Source organism: Pocillopora verrucosa, chromosome 10 (genome assembly GCF_036669915.1).
Source record: "Pocillopora verrucosa isolate sample1 chromosome 10, ASM3666991v2, whole genome shotgun sequence".
Lineage (NCBI taxonomy): Eukaryota > Metazoa > Cnidaria > Anthozoa > Scleractinia > Pocilloporidae > Pocillopora > Pocillopora verrucosa.
In genome coordinates, this window is record NC_089321.1 from 19,743,412 (window position 1) to 19,762,397 (window position 18,986).

An 18,986-nucleotide genomic window follows, 5' to 3' on the forward strand; every position below is an offset into this window, starting at 1 on the left:
ATTTAAAAAAAAAAAACCCAACTAGCAGGAGGCAGACCGGTTGGCTATGATGGTGCAGCAAAGGAGGGGAACTCTGAACAATCGAGAACAAATTCAATGAGTGACAGGGTGGAGGGCTTGAACCCGGGACCACCAGATTACAAGCCTAGCGCCACAACCACTCTGCCACACTACGTTTTTTGTTCACTTCTCTTTGGATAATTCTCTCTGTTGAATCTCAGGTTGAATCTACTTCCTTTCCCTTTAACTTTCTTTCCACTTTTTGCTAAACTTGGCTGCTTTATAGTTCCCACAGTGGAGTGGAGAGAGAAGAATCTTTCGCTGATAACTAACGCATTTAAAAATTCCTAGCCGTCAGCACGTGTCTAATGCGACTTTCTTGAATTTAACGGCCACTTTTTGATAAAAAAAAAGGAAGAGATTGCCACTCCTCTATGTAACCCCTTCTAGGAGAAAAGCTCGGTACATTTTAATCTAATGAACTGTAAAAGTATGGAAAGCAAACCCCTCCTCCATCAATGAATTTTAGGATATCTCTTTGTCTGTTGTAAACAATTGAAAATCGCTCTCCCACCTTGATTCAAAATTCTTACGAAGACCTCAATGGTAGTGGACGCAAGTTTGAAAATTTACATATGTCGCCGATACTGTTCAATTTTAGTCAAGAAATGTCGATCAAATGGCGCGTTTCGACCAATGGAGCCCATGCGATGGATCGAAATTGCAGATCTGTTTGTCCACGAGAAGTCGGCGAGTACATCCAGAAGAAAACCACAACTTAAGGGATAAATAATTTTCAAGTATTATTCATCTTATGATTTCTACCACATACGCTATCCAGGCAGTATCAAAAGATTTTACTTAAAAAAAAAAAAAAAGAACTATACACTTCATCGCATTTTTCCTATTTACAAAACGAGATGAAGGAATATTGACTGAGTTTATATTAACATTTTTATGTGCAAACGCAATGGTCCCATGTCAACTTAAAAGGAAACACCTCGATCTTGTTCCCAAAGGTCGCACACCACTGGTCCCTTGAGGGCGGGAAACGAAGACCTCGAAGTCCTCGTTTCTCGCCCGCAAGGGATCAATGGGAGCATGGTCTCTTGGAACGAAATTAGAGACACCTTGAAAACCAATAGGTTCTTTTGAAAAACCCAACTACTGTAGCTCAATTCATTATCATTAGCTGTTGATAAACAGTTGAGAACTTAGAAACATGGGTTTAAATCTAGGTCCAGCCATGTTTCAAATTATTTACACCTGAGTGTGATAGTCCCGCTGTCGTTGTCTTACATTTTCATTGTGAGTGCGTAGAAGTTCAAATATCGCTTTCACGTCGGAAGAAAGTTTTGTTTCGAGTTTCTCCAATCTAGTGGAGAGATTGTCAAGTTTATTTTCCATCGAGCTGAACGATTTACAACAGTCTTTGCACACATTCGTGTCCCCTTTCTGTGTCTCAGCCGCACAAGAATTACTCGGCACTGCTTCTTCTCTGTGTACAGCTTGATCACACTGAGATGCGGTGTAGTTTCCAGCTTCTGCTTTGATATCTGAATTTTCCAACTTTCCGACCAGTTGAGGTAATAAAAAGCATCCAAGAGCGGATTTTTCAGACGTCGATTGAGCGCCTTCCTTTTTGCTATTCAAACTGTTTGATGGAAGATCTAAGTTATTGGGTCTAGGTCGCATTTCGCCTCTCCCCAAATCCACAGGTCCATTCATTGAATTGTAAACATTAGTGGTTCCTTGGGGAACGGCGCCCGCGCTTGAACCATTTGGGGCTATTGGTTTGTGATCAATGTGTGTTTCCATGGTAACAAAGCAATTTTTGTCCTCTTGGACATCTAGGAAATGCTAGGCCAGGATTGAAGAAAATATATGTTAATATTTCGGTAGATGTACTTGGAAAGATAACCACTTTAAATTTTTCATGGCTCACGAACGATAGTGACAGGGTCGAGTACATGTAATCGAGGCTTACTCTTAATCTTCCGCGTACAATTTTATCTACGTTTAACAGGATTTTTGAAAACCAATTTGCAATAGATTAAATTAAATGAAGATGTTAACAACACGGGTTAGGACCTAATTTGACGATCCCGGACTATTCTCTCTCTCAATACCTGATGCAAATACAGAGCGCAACATTTCACAAGCATCTACTAGTATATAAAAAAAAGGAATCACACCTCTGATTCGTCTCCACGAAGGTTGTAAGTAATTTCCAGATCTTTAATGAAGTTTTCTCTGAACAACGGGTACTGCCTAAGGATGTGCAGTACATCCTCACGTGAAACAAGCCGCAGTTCGCAATAAGTTAGAGCCCGGATGCTGGCGTTGGAATTCACCACAGGCCTGTCAGGATCAATGGCAAAATTTTCGCCGAAAGAGTCGCCTTTGCCTGAATGAGTGGAGATAGATAGATAGGGAGTAAACTGAAGTTCTACCGATGAAAATGTTCTGGGAAAAATATCACGCTGAAAATTACCGTGTAGTTTGAAAATTTTGTGGGACTTTTACTTTGTGACTTGTGATTTCTGGTGTTTTGAAGGTATGAAGTTTGGGGTTTTAAATGATTGAATTTCTGACGGGAATTAATTTTGCAATTTCCTTCACCACCAGAGGAACACTGTCAAAGAAGGAAACGTAAATCACTGATTACTAACAACGAAGCACACTCTTTTCCTGAGAGAAATTTCCCTGAATTCTAGTAACCATGAAACCTAGGAAATTTACTTAAATGGGTAACGAACAATCCCCAAGACAAATTTTCAGACCAAGGTAGTATCTAACAATTGATCAAACCTTAATGGGGTGGTCAGTTACAGGACGGCAGGTTGGTAGTTTTTACTAACATATGACCCGAGAGGCCCCGCGCGCTTTTATTGAAAGCATTACGAAAGAAAATCCCCGTATAAAAGCCTTAAGCAATGGTGCACGAACAGCCCCGCGAGAGGCGAGCTTGAAGAAGAAGGGAAGACAAAGAAAGATCGACGGTCATATGATGAAAGTCTTACTGACTGTGTCAGGTCTGGCCGAAGAGAAAAATATTGGACTCTCAATCATGAAGAATGGACCTAGCTGGGATCGCTCTGTAAATCGGGATCTTGAGTCAAAAATTTTCCTCTCCGACTGAACCTAACACAATAAATACGTTTGCATTAATTTTAAGGAATGGGAGAAAATAGATATGACCTACCCAAAATGGCCATGATTATATCACCGCTGAGTACTTCGACTGTTCCTCGTATCACAAAGTACAAATGATTCACCTCATCTCCCTGGTAGATAATGTAATCCCCCGGGGGGAGGTGAGTGGTCTTAATGCGCAGAGCGAGGGCGCGTAAACATCCCATCGGTGCTGAGGTGAATGCTGGGTAAGTATGCAGAAGGCTTGAATTGAGATGAAGACAAATATCAGCCTGAAGACACTCGGGAAAATGTTTAAGGACCTGTGAGGCGTAAAAACAGAGGTTATGTAACATAACGTTCAGTATTACTGCAACAATTCAGGTGCTAAGAGAGATACACGAGCTATGATTCGTCCAGAAAAACATCAAATTTTGCTGTAATCATCCCACACAAGGTAATTATGGTCCTGAAGCTATTCTTTCAAAATGTCCGTTCTGCAATTTTTCGTAGTGACCCTGATTCCGGTTCACTATTTTTTGTTCATAAATGTAACAGTTCACGAAAACTTACTTTGAAAACAGCTAACTGTAATTTGCCTCTCCTTCTGCTAAAGAGAGTACGTACCAGACTTGTGCCCAGTCGCTATTTGAATGCTTAAAAATGAATTGGCGCACTGAGATTGTACTGAGCAGAATAGATAAAGAATTCAGTACTTCTAGGCTACACCTCGCCCGTACCAGGCTACTCTCGCGTCGACAACACAACTAGCGACTGGGCACGAGTCTAGGTATGTGTGTCTTCACGCTCGCCATACTGGTGTCACAATACAATGAAAAGACGCCATGTTGGTGGAACAAATCAAGCCGTTAGGATTGAACTCTTCTCCAATAAAAGTTTTTCTTCCTTTCAATTCTTAACAAAAATAGTTATTGAGTACATCATGAATTTGCGGCAAAGGTCATTGTGATCGCCTGCAGCGGTGCTAATGCGATCCGGTGTCATGACCTATAGGGTAATCAATTCCATATTCTTATTGTTATCGATGCTCACCAATTCCATATCAATACCGTTAGTATAAGACCACATGTGATGAGCGTAGTCCTCGACTCTCTGTCGAAGAGGATTGGGAATCTGGTAAAACCGGATGAACTCGCGCACTTTCTGCATCTGCGCGTGATATCGGGAGGTAGTCGAGTACAGCCTCGCTATGATGGCAGCTACATTTCCAAATATGGCGGCGTAAAATAACGCTGCGGGGAGAAAGAGATAGATGTAATAAATGTAAAATAACGATGAATCTGAGAAAAAGAAACATTTGGCAAAAATCCGTTTTCAAATTTGTAGACCATTGAGTTAATGCAACTCTTCCGAGTTAGCACTTGCTTTGTTTTGGTAACAATATCCGCTGGGTCTACACCTGAGTTGTTGATAATGAGTTAAAACACTAACACCATAGACACTTCTAGTAAAGACTGGCAAAACTGTCAATACAGTCCACAGTTCAGGAAGCTACAATTTGGTTTCTTTATCTTCAAAAACTTGGGCTAAATGTTTTTAGGCTCTTCAATCAACAATCCGTTGTAGTACTTTCCATTCCACGTAATTTTTCGAAGTCTCCTTCAATCAGCGACAAAGTTGTTGACACTTTCCCATAGAGATCGCAATATCCTCAGTGGAATAAAATACTCTTTTCATCCCCAATAACCTTACTTCATCCCCTGTGCAATATTGTTTTTGGTTTTTAAAAGTTTTTCCTGTACAACATTAGATCAGGATAGGGGGGTATAGCACAGGAGTACAGTTCAAATTCAACCCCATTTCTAAATACTTTCACAAACGTGCCTAATTGGATGTTATGTATTAACTACTTTTGTTGTTAATTGTAGCTTTGAGGGCAACAAAAAATGACACACATCATGACTCCTCTAGGAAAAACAAACAAACAAAAAAAGGAATAATGAGATTTAACTTACATCCAATCAACATGACACAAATGGAGAAAATTTTCTCGGAGTTTGTGTTCGGCGACACGTTACCAAACCCTACACTCGTCAAACTACTTAGAGTAAAGTAAAGCGCCGTCACATATTTGGACTGCAAATCAGGTCCTGTTGCTGACATATCAGTCTTGTTGTATGGCTTTCCAAGCTGTTTACCCAATGAATCCAACCAGCCTATCGTGCTTCCACCGGCCTCAAGTTCCAAGTTGCCAATAAAATACCATATACAGGCCAGCCAGTGCGCGAGTAAAGCGAACGAACACATAAGGAGTAAGAGCACTGCCATTCCGTATTCTGAATAATGATCTAACTTGCGAGCGACGCGGACGAGTCGTAGGAGGCGAGCTGTCTTGAGAAGACCGATGAGTGTCGTTGTCTGTGGAAAACAATGCATAGAAACTGATAAGTTAGATCTATAGCTTTCAGACAACCTTGAGTACATGCAGTTATCATTGTAATTGTTAATATGTGTTGTCCAAGTGGAGGGCGTGGTGCACTATGGATGGAAAAGTACTAGTTCGAGCCCAGTGCCTCTCTCACTTTGGAGTATCATGAAAACCTGACAAACTTCTGGAGGGGAAGAGTGGGAGGGGGCGTTAACTACTCCCTTGGGAGTACTTCCCGGAATTGTGCTAAGGATGATCCGTCAAGCTTACCAAATGCTGACCCTATATCAGACCATTCTCCACAACTATTTTCAACTTGGCCTCTCAAATTAATTTAGACCTGGGTCCACTTGTTCGACACCTGAAATTCTTCTAGGCTTATTTTCTGCAGATGCTCAAATTTTATTCCAATGCGGGATCTCTTCTTTGCTTTATATAGCTTATACAGGGTGCGATTAGCCTCAAGTACTCGGTTGAACTTGTATTGAGCGGTCACCCACGGGAAATGGCCGGTGACCGTGAGTGGTGACCGTTCAATACAGGTGAAACATGATACAATCAGTCCGTAATGACTCAGTAAAGGGTGAACACGAGCGCTAAGTAGAGGTAACCACTTAACAGAAAGGAAAATTATCGTGATTACTAAATTTTACTAATACCGAGTGACCGCTTAATTCGGTGCTGCTTAATTCAGGTTCGACTGTAGGCGAGTCAGTGTCGTATGCAAGCGTAAGCTGTGTATTATTACTAATAAACCTCACCTGGTCTGTATCACCAATCATGATTAGCAACTCGAAAGGAATCGCAGCCACTAAGTCTATAAGAAACCACGTTTTACAATAATGTACAGCAATACGGCAAGGATGACTAACAACCTCATCATTAATATCCACAAAAGTCGTTCGGAAGTTGATAAAAATGTCGATAATGAACATGACATCCACTATGTAATCAACGATGACCAGGGGGTCGGAGTAGATATCGACGGTACTCGTATTATCCCGGGTCTCCGGGTTCTTATTACGTTCCTCCTGTTGCTTGTCCCGGGTCAAAATAAACGAGGCCACATATGGCGTCACAATCGCCGTATAAATGACAAGAAACAAAATCAGCCAGTCCCAGAATGCCTTGAAAGGCGAATAGTGAAGAATTGTCCAGGGGTGGATTTTAGGAGCTTGGAGCTTGTACTCTGGGAGGACATCAGCACCCAGGGACATAACCTGCAAACACAAGAAGGGCCCTAAGTTGTTGGGTACCTGTGTGAAAATGACCTCTTTGGGACCACAGTTACAGTAACCGGGTATCATGATTGTGTTTGAGTTAGGCATATAAAGGCGATGAACCCAAAAGGCCATTTTTGCAACGCACAAAGCCTTTGTTTTGAACCGACGGTAAGAGCAAAGCTTTTGATAGTAAAAAGTTTCTTTCGTTCTCGTGCGAATACAACTCATTTTCGTAAGAAAGGATTTGCACTTAGCCCCATTCTGAAAGTGAAGGTTTATAAAACTCGGAAATGATCTATTCCAATCCAATTTTGAATTCGATTGCAAATGAAAGTTAAAGCATTTGACATTTGGCAATTCGGTTGAGTGTCGTAAAACAAAAACCAAACAATATACCGGAACCAATCGAAAGGAAAAGTCGAAATCACAAGCAGCCAATGAGAGCTAAGAGTGCAGACACGTATACGATCCGAAGGGCGGGAAAACTTGTGTAGTCTGGACTCGATTTCTTCAGTTTTGCGTCTGATTGGTCGTAAGGATGGCGCGCTTGCGTTTTTCACTCCAACCACAAAGCGACGCGAAGCGGAAACAAAGACATACTGGACTACCTTCTCGTTCAACTGAAAATTGTTGTGAGCTAGGAACTATTTCTAAGCATAAAAATGTAAGTTGATAAATCCACGTAAAAACACATACCTGAGCGACTTTCTCTGTTTTTCTCGGATGAACAAGACCCTGAGAGCTGATGAGTGTTGAACCTCTGAAATCCATGTTTGTACCATCTAACCACGGCCTGTTACGAGAATTCCACAACGAAGACTCGGAAACGGCCGCAGATAGCCGACCCTTCATCTCGGGAATATACAACATGTTCCCTGGTTTAGAAACCGGCGAAACCGAAGCCAGCGGTTTTATAAGCGATTCTGACTCGCTGCTTTTAACATTGGCTGAAATTTTCGACATGTCGTTCAACGAACATGACCTCAAACTGGGCGACTTGCGGAAAGTTTGTCTCTCAGGGGTGGAGGGAGGGGATGAATATTCTCTCACTGGACTGGTGACGGTGGACCCGGTCGGGGTAGGCGGATCCACACTCATGATTGGGATGAACGAGGGGGATTCTATTTCACTTGCGGCCCCACTTGACGTGAAGGTGAAGTGTGTTTCGGGATCACGGCTCTGGTCGTCATCATCATCCGTAGCTGCTGTATCGTAATCTTTCTTCTTTCGCCGAATGGCGGCGGGAATTCTGTTCACTTGTAGCGGAAGTTGGAAGCACGATTCTGCAAACAAAGCAAAGGAGAGAATTACCACCATGAATAATGTTGGGGACCGCCTACGCGAGTCTACACCAGAGTGAATGATTGTATATCAAAAGCCTATTTCAAGTCGAAGACATGTGGTGCCCGATTTCATGTACCTTGCTCTTATTGTGCACGGGCGCAAGGATGTAGTCGAGTGTTATTAATGCTGTTGGTGATTGCAATATCTTTAAATTAACCAGAGTGAAAGTTACACAATTTACCCTTGGTTTGAATTTTCAGGGAGAAAACGCCGTCGTTCTAAATTATCCACCGTGGTGTTGACCGAGTCTAATTCAAACAGAAAATTTCCGCTCTCTTGCATGAAATCTTGTCGTCAAGAATGCAAAAGCAAAACAGCGTTTCAGTGTTTATGCCACCGGCTGAAATTTCCCTCCAAGGTCATTACTTCAAGACCCTTCGTGTCGTGCGGTGTATAAACAATTAAAGTATAGAACGCCTTTCATATATCGTAACAATACTGAAACAGGTGAAAGCCGCGTTGGTCTAAACACTACCTTTTGCAAAACATATATTCTGACAAGACGGTAGCCAACGAGCATGGTCGAGAAAAGAAGAAATTGCGACACAAATAAACAATTGACACGTTTGGGGACGGAAAAAATCACCCCCTTTCTATTTTTTAACTGAATTACTCGCGAAAAACGACAACCATCGCTTTAACAAATGTAGCCATGACCATCCAGCATTTAAATCACTTGATCGAAGCTGCAAAATCTGTATCGTAAAATGTACACTTGACTGTTCTCTAAATTTCACGACAGTAACTTTTGCTAAATTCTTTTACAATATAAGTTAAAATATTCGATAAATAGCCTTGCTTTTCGCAAAATAAATCAAAAGAGGCGAAAGCAAGGATAGAAAACCTTTAAATAGAGCGTCTGAACGTTCACGGCCTGTCGCCGTGAAGAGCAACTGTGTAAATAACTGATCGCCAAATTTTGGTTAAGTTCGAACCACAACCATCCCCTTCAATACTGCACGCCACTAAAATACAACAAACATTTAACGGAGAATTAAGAAAATAAGATACATCTCATACCGCTAAGTCCAAGTGCTTATATGTTCCGTTTTGATTTGGAATTTTTGTCTATACGAGCGACTTCGTCGGAAGATAGCTTTCCCGGTAAGACCCAAATTCGGCGTGGCACCTTTATTAGTCCAAATTGAATTTATTTTTTCTAACAATAAGTAAATTTCTCAAATTTGTATTGGCTGGTCGTTCAAAGGCCACTTTTTCTTGAGGCTGACAGCTGAAATATCATTTGAACACAACATGGTGGATTTTGAAAAAACAGAATTAGCAGTAGACTTTTTCATGCGTCGTGTTTCTAGCAGTTTCTTAACGGAGAACGACTGAGAAAGGTCGCATAACAAACCAAATCTCAATACCAGCGAAAAACGTTCAGCCCGACTCGTCAAAAACTGGTTGGGCTCATCATAGCAAAATTCACCTGCTGCTAAAAGGCTTCCTGAGAAATCGAATCAATGTTTATTTAATCAAACCACTAAAAGCACAAGAAAGAGAGGAAGACGTATCGTTGGGAATTTCTAAACGCGAAACGATCACAACATACTTCTTTAGTAAGTCGTATTTTGATTAAACGATGCAAGGCAAACCAAAACATGAGTGGAAACGTAAACTCTATCTTCAAAGCAAGCCAATCAAATTGTAAGCACGGCCTCTGATTTGTTGTTATCGAGGAAGCTTTGGACTGAAGGGCCTATTTCATTAATCCAATGTTTTTATTTCCCATTAAAATCTGTAAGGCACTACCGATAAAGTATATTTCACGCTAGTTGGTTTTGAGTCGATGTGTGAGAAAGAGCCAGATGTTCCGCCACTAACAAAAGCACCTAAATTTGAAGGTCAAAAAAATAAACTCATGGTCTGAAGTTTTCTCAACACTGAGGATACATCGAAAGTTATATAATGAATTCCCACAGCGAGAAAACGAAATAAATTTGAAACTTCCCATCACTCTTTGGCCCGTTGCTGAGACCTATCAATCATTCGTTAGAATCGGTCGCTTTTGTTACCACGAGATTGAATTATTTCAAATTTATCCCGAGCCCCTTTTTAAAGGTCCTTCACGAAAAGTAAATGTTAACTTCTCTTCTTGCTTCTGAATTTCATTTCAGAGAATTAGCCTAGAGTACAAGAAGTTCAGATCGCAAGCTTCCGTGGAACCAAAAATTTGTACTTTAAAGTCCAATAAGTATTAAGTTTAAAGATTTTAAAAGTTATTAGTAAATATCCGCATTCAGATACAACACTTCAATTCTACTTCAGTGCCGCTCTACCGAGATCCGGACGAGAGCAGCTGAATAAACATACAGAATTAAGATATATTTTAGAGGATTTTTATCATCTTAAAGAATTATTGTTCATGAGGGCGAAATATTAACCTATGCCGACTTAATCTTGTTACATGGTCCTTCCAGTAAAAAATTGGCCCCTTTAACACAATGCAAAGATCATTAAAAAAAGCACAGATGACATTGGTTTCACAAAAATAAACAAAACTGGACGACGAACCAAATTGATTGCAATTTCAAAGCTCGGTCCGTTTCGTCACGAGCACATTTTCAAATAAAACTGTGGGTATATTAATCCGTTCGCTCGGTTAGATTTAGTCAGTTAAGCACGTAAGAATCCATCGAATTTTGCGGCAGTTTTTTATTCAAACCTTCGAAATTTCCGTCACCTTTCGACAAAATGGGATCATGGATTCCAATGTAAAGATAATAAACATTTTTCTCACATATAGGGAGCCTTGGATTATTTTCTGCTAGCCCTAATTAAAGTGACTTTTAAAGCTAAACCAGTGCAATCTAAATACACTTCTAAATTATCTTATCACGAAGAAATGAAACGCTGAGATGGAAGCATCAAATGCTGACGATGAAATAATAAAAAATAACACTCTCTTAAGTTCCATTTGAAGCGAAAAGCTTTCTATATCGGGAAATTAAATTATTGAAAGAAAAACCTTTCCGTTTCATCTACATAGCATACCACATCGTTGTCTGATCTCGTTTGCGCTCAGCGTTCGCAGCGATGTAAAGAAGTGTTTTCAGAAATTCTCGATCCCGGTCTGACTCTGAATGGCAGATTTAAAACTGGCATGTAAATAAATTCTTACCTTTTTAAGGACGTAAGCACCGAGATAAATGGGCAAAAATCCTCTGTTAAAAGCAGTATATATCCTTGACAGTTTGTATGCAAATTATTAAATAAATGTTTGGCTATAGCTGCTTTTAAATTATCATGTGGCAATCAATCTAAGCCAGTTCGCCTCACAAAATTAATTTTCTCAGAGATAAAACTGACACTCGACATGAAAAATTGAACGGATTGATTTCAAAATCGTCAGCCCTTCTCAGCGACAGTCGTCAAACTTTTGGTTTCATGGTATATCGTGCGAGTCTCTTTTTCACTACGGTCAGAAATAAATTTCATGAATCAACGTAGCCAAAACAATAATAACAATAACGCTGAAAGGTAAACAATATGTCAAAAGAACAGGATAAAGAATAGAACGATAAAAGAAAGAACATTAAGTTCACATGCTGTTAGCCGCAAAATTGAAGAAATGAAATCGAAGAGATTCAAATCAAAATTACTTGAGTTTCAATCGTCAGTCTTCTCCTTTACGAAAACTTTTCTGTTTGGCATTTCACCCCTCGCTTTTTCGTTCTCCTAAACTTGCAGTCTACAGAAAAACAAAATTCCGAATACAAAGGGAAGCCCCTTCCTCTTGCATTGAAAGAAGCGCGAAAAATTCGTGACAAAAGCGATCCGCACCCGGTTGTTCGAGGGGTGGATTACCCTTTCAACTGAATAAATAATCTCTATCTGACGAATACTGCACAACGGTTTGTTGACACGTATCCGCTGGATAGCGATTTATACATTGCTCTATCTTCCTTTCAAACAACTGATCTCAGTCCTCTCCCACTCCCCAAAAGAAGAGAATCCACGAAAACGACGAGCTCGCCACCTTCCCTTTCATTAAAAATAAAATAAAATTAAAAAAAATGGCGGTGAAAATAAAAATGTAGTTTCATCTTACATTAAAAAAGGTTGTAGCTATAAAATCGGAGCTTCCCCAGCAGGATTTCTGAAAAAGGCAGAACCGTCAACATCTGAGGGGACGGTAACAATTATGTAAGATATTTTCGTTTTTTCTCAGCCAAAAGTTTATATCTACTATGATGCGAGGGGCAACGTGAAATACGTAAGAAAATCTATAGATCACATACCAAGGAAGGAAAGAAACCACAACAATCAAACACTTAGGAAAATGAGGAGAAGTACTGGGTAAAAACAGACCGCTCACGGAAATTCAATCAAAATTATCAGGAAAGCTCTTTAGTGCAGGAACTACGACAAATCTTGTTACTTGTTTAAACAGATCTATTCTCTTTGATTTATCTGAAAAAATTTCTAAATTCTTACTACCATGATAAACATCAAGTGAAAGGTAACTCATGCGCACGCGAGACACGTGGGAAATTATCAAAAATAAAAATGAGCCTATTCTGGAAACGAAACGGAAAAAATGCGATGAAAAAAAATGAACACATGACGTATACACTTAGATTTCGGCTGTTTCATTTCCTTTATTCTCGAGACCTTCGTGTGTGATTCATAGGCGATATTGTAAGGAGAAATAATATGCTGGGAAAAGAAATGTTTATCATATCACATGGAATTTTTCACAGAATTGTGAGAATAAAAAGACAGACTAATGACTTTTCATTGCCTTGAAACACTACGTTAAGTCAAGAGCCAAGGTTAACCTGATAAATGAGGACAATTAATCGTAGTGTTGTCAATCTTTTCCCCCACCCCTCCCCTCTCCTTCCTTCTGACTGTCGCTTGCCCCTTAATATAAACTTCTTTCTCTTCCTAACCTTCCTTCGCTGAAAAAATCAAAGATTGCGACCAGCTCTAATTTTCCCTAAAAGCAATTTTGAGCACTCGTTTGCCAAAATCACACTTCCTCTGCACGCTACACGTGTTTTCTTGTCTCGAGTTTGTTTCGCTCTCCTTGGATAAAGATCTACGCAAACCCTTAGAAAAGTTACCCAATTTCAATATTTTGAAATTCAGTGTAACAAAACAAATCTTAACCCAACGCTCTAAAGAATAAATAAGAGAGTAGAGCCTCACATAGGGGTCTTTTGTTTCGTAAGCCAAAGAGCAATTTGGAACTTGGGGGGTGTGGGAGGGGTGGGGGGGGGGACAGGGCTATCTTGTTGTAAATAAAATAAATGCATAACTTTGTCTCTTGTTCAGATTTCCTAAAATTAGTGTCCTTTACAAAGTTTGTTGGCCCTAGCAAACTTCTGCAGTTCCAAAAGTGTTCAATGTGTACATAATTGATTTATGAGACTACTTGAGCAGGCTGTGCTCAAAGACTAGCCTGGCAACATGTTCTTTTGCCAATCCTGATTAATTACCTTGTTAAAAAATTACAATACTGTATATTTTCCCCAACCAATCTCATACTGCACAAGCAAAACATGGGGTGACACCCCCCCCTTTTTTTGGAAGTTGGGAGGGAGTACAGCATCTTCCCTATCCCTCCTCCTCAGCCTCTTTTACGTTGACTTGAATTTTTAAAGTATTGAAATTGGGACATTGACAGTAATGGCAATGCTTATTTTCAAGCTGCACTGAGTAGAGTAAAATTAGCACACAAATCAAGTACAAATATCTGGCAGTAATGTATGGTTATTTGGACAGTTGATTATTTTGCGCTGTAGGTTGGCTAAGCTTGGGTGTTGTTTCAAAGGAATGCATATAAAATAATAAATAACCTCTTCGACCTTTTGGAGGGTAGTATTGTTGAGTATGTTTACTGGTTATTTTTATTAAAATACCACACAACTCAAACAAAATACTCAGTGTTACTACATTGCAACAAAACATCTAATAGAATATATTTATATTGAACAAAAACAAATCGTACTTGTAGAGGTGATATCTTCTTTGTTTGGTGACCATGTTACATCCTCGTGATTGACTATGTACATAACAGCTGTTCCTTCTTCATTCTTCACTGGTGCAATCAGAACAGAACACAGGAATGAGCTTCCTGCAGGAAAAATAAAATAAAACCTCCATTTAAGTTCACATGTTACATGGTGATGACCAATTTGAAATCAGCATTCTTATTTCACTGCATCTTGGATGGATCAACTGGACGATAACCTGGCAGATGAATAATCTAAGATGATTAACTGACTGCAATTGCCAAGCTTCAACAATTTAGGGGAAAATATCATATATATTAACATTGTGCAGTAATAGAGTATTGAGATAAAAAAAAAAGCAATGAACACCCATTGTTGATGCCAAACTTGTGACAAGAGGAGTACTTGATTAGAGTAAAGTTTGTACACTGGTCAATTAACAGGCCTGGGACAGGGCAGGAAATTGATAGAATGGATACATGTATTAAATATGAATCAAATCTATTTCAATAAGAAACTTCACCTCTTTACACTCTGTGTATACATACTCCTCTCTAGTCCGAAGTTATAGGATTTGAGCCCTAGCTGTGCCAAATCTTTTCTCTTCTATTTCTATTTTCTTTTCTTTCTCTTTTTTTTTCATTTCAATTTAAATTCTTCTTCAAAGGATTTCTTAGGTATGTTTGGAATAAACACACATTTATGAGCACTTCGACAATGTAGCTCTTGCATCAAATCAATAACAATGTTGAAATGCAGAGGTGAGACCCTGCAAAAAAAATGGCAGACTATTGTCTCCAATAGTCTGCCATTTTGAAAACTGCAAGGGGTTTTGGGGGAGGTTTGCTGACTTGCTGACACCATAACATAGTGTCTACAGCTTTCCTAGAAGGACAGCACAGTAGACACAAAAATATTCTTAAACTGAGACTTGACTAACAAAAATGTAATTGTTAAATATAAAATGAAAAGATGTCCGACTTTGAAAAATGTACGCCAGAATATGAAAATCCTACCTATTTTCTTTCTGGTGAAGGATAAATGCACTTCTATTTATCAACTGCCAAGAACAAATTCTATGACATATCACCAACAAAGACCTTCAAAGGCCATTGTTTAGAATTTATCCTGTATTCAAATAACAGCTCTACCTCAGGTCCACAAATCATTGATTCATGCAATTCCAGAGTTCACTGACAAGAATTCTACTCTTATAAAAAGACAACTTCTGTTATGTTAAAGTTTTCCTATGACATTTCCTACCAAAATGTTTTCTAATCTACCCTATTGTAAACATTAATATTAATAATGATCCTTCGATTTCTTGTTCTTCAGTCTTATGCCAGTTCCCATGCTCTTTTTTTGGAAAAAAAGGGATAAAACAAAATTTGAAATATCAAAGAACACTAATTGTCTTTTAACATGTTAAGAATTTTTCAATTGAGTGCTAGTGCAAATGAGTTCAAGTCAAACTAAAACTGGCCTGTATATCAAAATGTAAATTTATATCAAAAACAGTTCATAACACAAAACAAATGTGGGTCTAGATCTGCTTTTGCTGTTTTCCAATACAATGCATTGCTACATTTGTAACTGCTCTTGACCTTCTATAAAAAGTTCAATTTTCACTCAGTGCCACTATACCGCAAAATAATTTGATTGTGGAAATAGAATTTGATTATGCAGTACATGTTTACTTAAACAAAACCTTTTTTCTTTTTTTCTGGTCATCAGATCCCAGTTTTTAATAACTTAAACTCTAAATGACTAATTTTCCTTTGAAGGTTTGAGTAACACCGGAACAACCTACATGTACTTGAACATGCAGAATCTCAAGAAAACATGGCCTCATTTTGAGTGAAAGGAACTTTAATTGCTTTAAAAGGAGGGCTTTATATAGAATTGATAATTCTATCATATGGTATTAAAAATTTCAAATTGGATCAAATGTCAGATTTAAGTAAGCTACAAAAACATGCATCACCAGGTTGAAAACCATTTGTTCAAGCGAACACCTCTTTATCCTTTTTTAATTATCATTAGTAATACATTTTTTCGGTATTACTTGCTAATCCATTACACATAGACATTTTTTCTTAGAGCTAAATGCTCAAGTTAAGAGGTATTTCAAAATTATACACTTTAAACATATTTCAAACTTGAAAGATTTTATTACTAATCCAATTCAAAATTTGGTGCCAGACTGACTGACACTTTTCCACAAATATGGACTGTTGAGGTCTCTCAAGCCCTCTTTCCAGAAATTCAATTCAGTGTCATCAAACTTAATTCTATTTGTACAGTTCTTGGAAAACATTTAGGGATTTTTCACCTTTAAAATGAAAAAGTATGAATATTAATAATTTCTTCTGTAGGATTAACACTAGATCATTAATTTACAAAATTTCACTTTCTTTCCTGTTATAACTTTGCAGGAAGCCAAATTCTCGCCTCTAAGCTTGCTAAAAAATTGAAGTAATTGAAAAAAATAAAACAACAATCACTTACAGCTGTTTTTCTCTTTAATCAGATAACCAAACTCCGTCACACCACTAAATAAAAAAAATAAAAAAGATACTTCTAAAACCTTTTTGCCTTTTTTAAATGCAAATCTCTCTTGGCAATATACAAAATATCATGGTCAAAAACTGAAATTGTACATCAAGTTGAACTCCTAAATTCTCTAAACGGCTCCTCAGAGGTTGTAGCCAGGTGCCTGAATAAACAGAACCGTCGTTCTAAGACATTTCGGAAATTTCAAACACGATCAAATATGAAAAGCAATATTACAAAGCAGCAAAATCACTCTGTTACTGCAAAAGGGGATTCCACGCTAGTACGAACTTTACAAAAAACGAAAGCGGCAGCAAAACAACTTTAATTGAGACCGGAAATTCACCTATTCAAGAACATCGTTTTGCAAATTGCACCCTAAACGAAGCATAGCAAACTTCAAGTGATCAATTAGAAGGCATCACTCTTAATGATAAGACATGAATCTAGAATTATTTGTAAACACGCAGCATGGAACATCTGAGAATCTATGGAATTAAAAAACATGACAAAAGCGTCGCAATTAAGAGAACACACATTTGAGGAAGACAATTTAGCAATTTAAAATAACACATGTTTATGACATCTGCCTTCCTAATAAGATCTTACTTACGTGTATCTGCAACATTTGATTACCTCAAAAAGTATTATGAGGCCAAATGGATCGATCCTTAAGTGAACCAAATCTGTCTTCTTTACTATCGCAAATTAAGGAATGTCAAGCCAGTAAACACAGTTAATTTTACTGTACACTACTTCTAAAATAAATAGAAAAACATTGACTGTAATTTAACCCTGGCGCGCCAGACTCAGGTAGAGGATAATACATCGAGAATTTTGATGAGCGTTACGATTATTGGTGAAATCTTTATTAAACGCGATAAAGATTGAAAAAAGGCGTAATAATCGATCCCTAAACGACCCAGGTACAGCTGCTTTTCGACGAATGGTCCAATATAGACGGCACACGAGTGATTCTTAATTTAATTCAAGCTTACAAACAACGAGTTACCGCCAACAGAGCTTAGTGCAGTGAAATTGAAAATTTATCATTTACTCTGCGGGTGTATGTCACTTTTAGCGGCGATCATATCCAAGTTATAAAATATTTATTGTATTCAACGCTATCCAAACCAACGTTGTGTTGACTTTTTTTCGCCAACGTTCTTTCTCACCCTAATTAACAGACGAACAGAAAAAATTTGACAAGTTTCAGCTAGCGCTACCATTAGCACATGCCGCGGCTTTTCAACCACTTTTTTGCTTTTGTTTCCCGATAACTCTTTGCTCTGTTAGAAACGTCGATGCACCTTTCTGACCTTACCATCTTTTCTGTAATAGAGGATCTCCACGTGTTTCTCTTCATGTCCCCTGAGAGCAGCTTTCACCTCTCGAGCAGAGTACTCGTTCGTCTTCTCGCCGCAAAGGAAGTCACAACTGCAATGTTTTTGAACCAATTCCGCTCGACTATACCCTGTCAGCTCACAAAACCCGTCGTTGCAATAAATAATAGGAAGATCGGCCACTTGAGCGTTACCCAGGACAAAGTTTCGGTCCGCTACACGAATTAAAAGCAATATGAATTAAAAATAACAGCTCACTATTGTTGAGAAGTGAAGTTTTGTATGAATACATGTAAACGAAACGCCTGTATATTTTCTAACAATAAACTTACGCGACCCGTCGAATTTCTTGATAATTGTTTGAATAAAGATGTTCTGAGGGGCCACGAGGCCTTTTTTCACCGGCATTACGAGGAAAGAGAGATCCCTTACAAACGAACATTCATCGTAGCTCGGAGGCAAATGTGTTTTACACATGAACGACTCTCCAAATACTCGCTTCTGATTGGCTGCCGTCAAATATTGTGTAAACATTAGCAAAACGAGCATTTCATATTTCTCTCGTGATTATCACGTCGAGTCCGACTGGAAGTTTCTGAACATTTTTTAATTACGTTTTCATTTAAATAGGAAAAAAATATCTAAAAGCATATAACGGAGCTTGAAACGTTTCGAACGGATTATGGTAATAAGCGGGGCCCTTTCTTGTGTCAAGTGTCGGAATCATTGTTTTCTCCTAAGAAGTTTGGCCGGTATACATAAAAATGTGTTTTAAAATAATTACAAGCGGTCATTTTCCGAGGCATAGTAATTATCTCGCTTATTCTTTGCCTTGCATTACAACAAGCAGACTGTCTATCCATGGTGTCGAGAAAAAAATATTCACAGTCAAATGTATATAGTTTCATGAATAGATTGAAATCTATTCTTAACTCGAAGAAATGGCTATTACAAAGTCAGGTGCAATCACGCTGTTTCGTGACACGAGCACACTCTCTTTCTTTCTGTGTAAACAAACCGACAAGAGTGCAATTTG

At 38.6% G+C, this 18,986-nt stretch overlaps 1 protein-coding gene across 5 annotated transcripts; it reads right to left on the reverse strand.

Moving 5' to 3' along the window:
- Positions 1-431: 431 nt before the first annotated feature.
- LOC131778410 (potassium voltage-gated channel subfamily H member 6) lies at positions 432-18,418 on the reverse strand. 5 transcript variants are annotated; one of them, XM_059094813.2, is made up of 10 exons: positions 18,283-18,418; positions 17,932-18,165; positions 14,051-14,176; positions 7,444-8,030; positions 6,286-6,744; positions 5,112-5,514; positions 4,189-4,388; positions 3,206-3,458; positions 2,196-2,407; positions 432-1,860 (listed from the first exon to the last, which is right to left on the reverse strand). In XM_059094813.2, the coding sequence occupies exons 1-10, from the start codon at positions 18,356-18,358 to the stop codon at positions 1,261-1,263; spliced, it is 3,150 nt and encodes a 1,049-aa protein (XP_058950796.2). In that variant the 5' UTR covers positions 18,359-18,418; the 3' UTR covers positions 432-1,260. The 5 variants fall into 5 exon arrangements, with proteins under 5 accessions (XP_058950796.2, XP_058950797.2, XP_058950802.2 ...); XM_059094814.2 differs by lacking the exon at positions 18,283-18,418 and adding an exon at positions 16,563-16,606 and having other exon boundaries at positions 17,932-18,022; XM_059094819.2 differs by lacking the exons at positions 14,051-14,176; positions 17,932-18,165; positions 18,283-18,418 and adding an exon at positions 11,216-11,364.
- Positions 18,419-18,986: the final 568 nt, after the last annotated feature.